The 3,590-nt window shown below is 32.5% G+C and overlaps 1 protein-coding gene across 1 annotated transcript; it reads left to right on the forward strand.

The window, feature by feature from the left end:
• The first annotated feature begins 1,817 nt into the window (after window positions 1–1,817).
• On the forward strand, window positions 1,818–3,092 carry LOC124931571 (LRR receptor-like serine/threonine-protein kinase GHR1). Its single transcript, XM_047472068.1, has one exon. It carries the CDS (start codon window positions 1,823–1,825, stop codon window positions 2,969–2,971), a length of 1,149 nt encoding a protein of 382 aa, XP_047328024.1. The 5' UTR covers window positions 1,818–1,822; the 3' UTR covers window positions 2,972–3,092.
• Window positions 3,093–3,590: the final 498 nt, after the last annotated feature.

A 3,590-nucleotide genomic window follows, 5' to 3' on the forward strand; every position in this document is an offset into this window, starting at 1 on the left:
AAAGCTTAAACTTCAAATCACTTTTTTTTTTCAACTAATTATGCTAACTAACTATTTGAATTTCGACTCACTAATTATTATTTTTTCATTTTAATCGTTCGAGCTCGATTCAAAGCTTACAAATTTAAACGAGCAAAACTAAAACATTCATTTCGTGAACATATTCATAGTTTCTAACTAGTTAATTGGGAACAAGGAAAAAAACTCCTTAATGAGCTCAAAAATATGTTAATTTAGATGCTCTGTTAAATCCAAGGTCGACCCGGGATAAGCCTGACAAGCTCACGGGCTAGGGAAGTCTACTCTCCATAGCCGCCAATTTAATAAAAATAAATAGGATTTGAGTTTAATTTATTAGATTTTAAACATAATATTGTGTAGTCTAGTGGTCAAGAGAAAAATAAATAAATTTTATTTGGTTATAGATTCAAATCTTATCAAAACTATTATTTTTTTTAACAATTTATTTTAACTAAAATTAAAATTAAGAAATCATTTTTTTTCACATTTTTTTATATGGAAATGGGACACCAAAATTATAGGGAAATGCACTAATTAAACCTCATTTAATATTTAATAACTCTATGTACTTATATAAACTAACACTTAGTTCATTGGTACGAACAATGATATAAAAAACCGTAAAAAAATTACGGTAAAAATGTAATAGCATTTTTAATTTTATTTTTAACCGTTTTAAGTTTTTGGACGGATTAACCCACAATCTGACCAAAGTATTCATTTACTCTAACATAATATCTAAATTAACCACAGCTCTCGAATACTTTGAAAATTAAGCATCATTATATATATATATATTAGTTAGTTAAAAAATTGAACTTAAAATTCTCGCGTTCATTAAATTTTGTGTCGAATTTAAAACATAAAATCTTATTAGCCTAGTTCATTAAAGTGTTACTCTTTTTTTTTTTCTTTTTTTTAGATTGCAAGTTTAAAACATATATATAATATATATTTTTTTTTAACCGTTTTAAATTTATGGACAGATCAACCCGCAATCTAACTCAAATATCAATTTACTCTCCCATATATATCCAAATTAATCACAACTCTCTATCGACACTTTAAAAATTAATTATTATTATTATTATTATTATTATATATATATATATATATTCTCAATCTTCTTTCATCTAGTTACAACCTAAAATTAAAATTAAGCACATGATATAATATTAAATATAAAGATCATTTGATGCATTTTCATATGTAAAATAATTATATCAAATAAAGAATTATTAATTAAATTTGAATTTTCCATCAAGGTCTTGATTGAATTGAATTATTTATTTAAATAATTTTATAAAAAAAAATTAGTCTATTTTAATAAACAACTTAGAGTATTAATATACAATATTATAAAAATAAAGAGTATTATAAAACTATTAAAATAACTCAATCCCAACCAAACAAATGAATTAAAATGACAAATCCTCCCAAAAAAATTTATCTGATCTATTAAGCAGTTTTATGTGTACAAATAGAAAAATATAAACAAGAGGAATGTTTCACTTTTTCTATAAGTGTTATTTTATGTGTAAATACAATATATACAAGTAATCTCTATATTAGTGTGCATTTTCTATATCCACTAATGAAGGCTAAATAATGATTCACTTATATATATATATTAATATATGAATTAGATACATGTAATATGTGTATTGTTAGAATCATTTATCCAGTCCAAAATTGTTGTGTTATATGTATAGGTGTCATGATAGAATAGAACTAACCCCACTATATATATGTGTTTCTCAAACAAGCTCAATTCTCATCTTCTTTCCCACCCCCCATAACCATGTCCAACTCCAATCTTCAACTCTCTCTCCTCTTCTTCCTCCTTTCTCTCTCCTCTCTCCATTCTCTCACTCTCCCCTCCGACATCGCCGCCCTAAAATCCTTCATATCCGCCGTCAAACCCGACACCATCCCTCCCACCTCATGTCTCGGATCTTGGAATTTCAAATCCGACCCGTGTGCCTCTCCTCGGGTCACCCATTTCATATGTGGCCTCACTTGTAATTCCTCCTCAATCCCTTTCCGGGTCATTCAAATCACCCTCGACCCGGCTGGATACTCCGGTACCCTTTCTCAAACTATCTCAAATCTCTCAAACCTCGCCGTCCTAGACCTCGCCGACAACAATTTCTCCGGCCAAATTCCTCCCTCTCTCTCCTCTCTTTCAAACCTACAACAACTAATCCTCCGATCAAATTCCTTCTCCGGCGGTATTCCACCGGAGATCAGAAACCTTAAATCTCTCGAAACCCTTGATCTTTCTCATAATTCACTATCAGGGTATTTACCTAATATCAATTCTCTTTCCAATTTGAAAACAATTGATCTTAGTTACAATCAATTAACCGGGTCGATTCCAAAACTACCCACAAACATAATTGGATTCACGATGAAAGCCAACAAGCTTTCTGAACCCCTTTCCAAATCATCATTCGCCGATTCAACTCAGCTCGAGGTAGTCGAACTCAGTGAAAACTCTATACCCGGTAATCTCCAAGCTTGGTTCTTTCTTATCCCATCTCTTCAACAAGTAAACCTAGCCAATAATAGCTTAAAGGGTATTGAGATTTGGAAACCGGTGAACGGAATTAGCGATCTTGTCGCCGTCGATCTGAGTTTCAACGGGATAAAAACGAATTTACCGGCGAACTTTTCTTCTTATCCTTCTTTGGCTTCTCTGTCTCTACGTTATAATCGATTTCGTGGACCTATTCCATGGGAGTTTGGTAAATTGAAAAGATTGTTTCTTGATGGGAATTTTCTAAATGGGAGACCACCTAAGACGTTGTTTACCGGCGAGTCGCCGGCGTATGGAAGTTTAGGAGATAACTGTTTGATGAATTGTCCGGTTTCGTCGGAGTTATGTTTGAAATCACAGAAACCGACGTCAATTTGCCGGGAAGCGTACGGTGGGAAACAAAAGTCTTAAAGATGTCAGGATATGTCAGTTTAATGATTTGATTTTACATTGATTAATAATATGTTATAGTTAATCGAGAAGATAGAATTCTATTATATTGTCTTTTAATAAATGGGGATTGGAAATTATTTTTAATTGTGATGGGAAGAAATAGAGTCGGTTTGAGCTAATTGTAAATTGTAAGTTTCATTTTCAACCCACATCCCTATCTTTATAACTCAAAATACAGAAAAGGTTTAATACCCTATTACACTCAGGCAAAGATTCGATTCAAAAGTGTGGCCTTAAGCTAATTTATAATGCCTACTAAGAATCCACTCCCCCATCATTTCCAGGTAAAGATAGCTTCTTTGATGAGTCAACTACACATGAACGATAACTTCTCTGTTGAGTTAACTACAAGTGATCGAGGGTCGAGCTCTGATTCAACTATATAGAGTGAAAAAGTGATTCGATTGATGGGTAGATTGAAGGTAAGGAGGAGACTGTCAGTTGGATTGTCTTGTTGTTGCTGACTTATGGGTCTCGACGTTTAATCGATTGGGACAGTACGCACCCTGCTAGAGGCACAAGGACATAGGACTATTTGTAAACTGAGAACCATGTTCGGTCAATCAGTTCCCTTCCT

Source organism: Impatiens glandulifera, chromosome 3, assembly GCF_907164915.1.
Source record: "Impatiens glandulifera chromosome 3, dImpGla2.1, whole genome shotgun sequence".
NCBI lineage: Eukaryota > Viridiplantae > Streptophyta > Magnoliopsida > Ericales > Balsaminaceae > Impatiens > Impatiens glandulifera.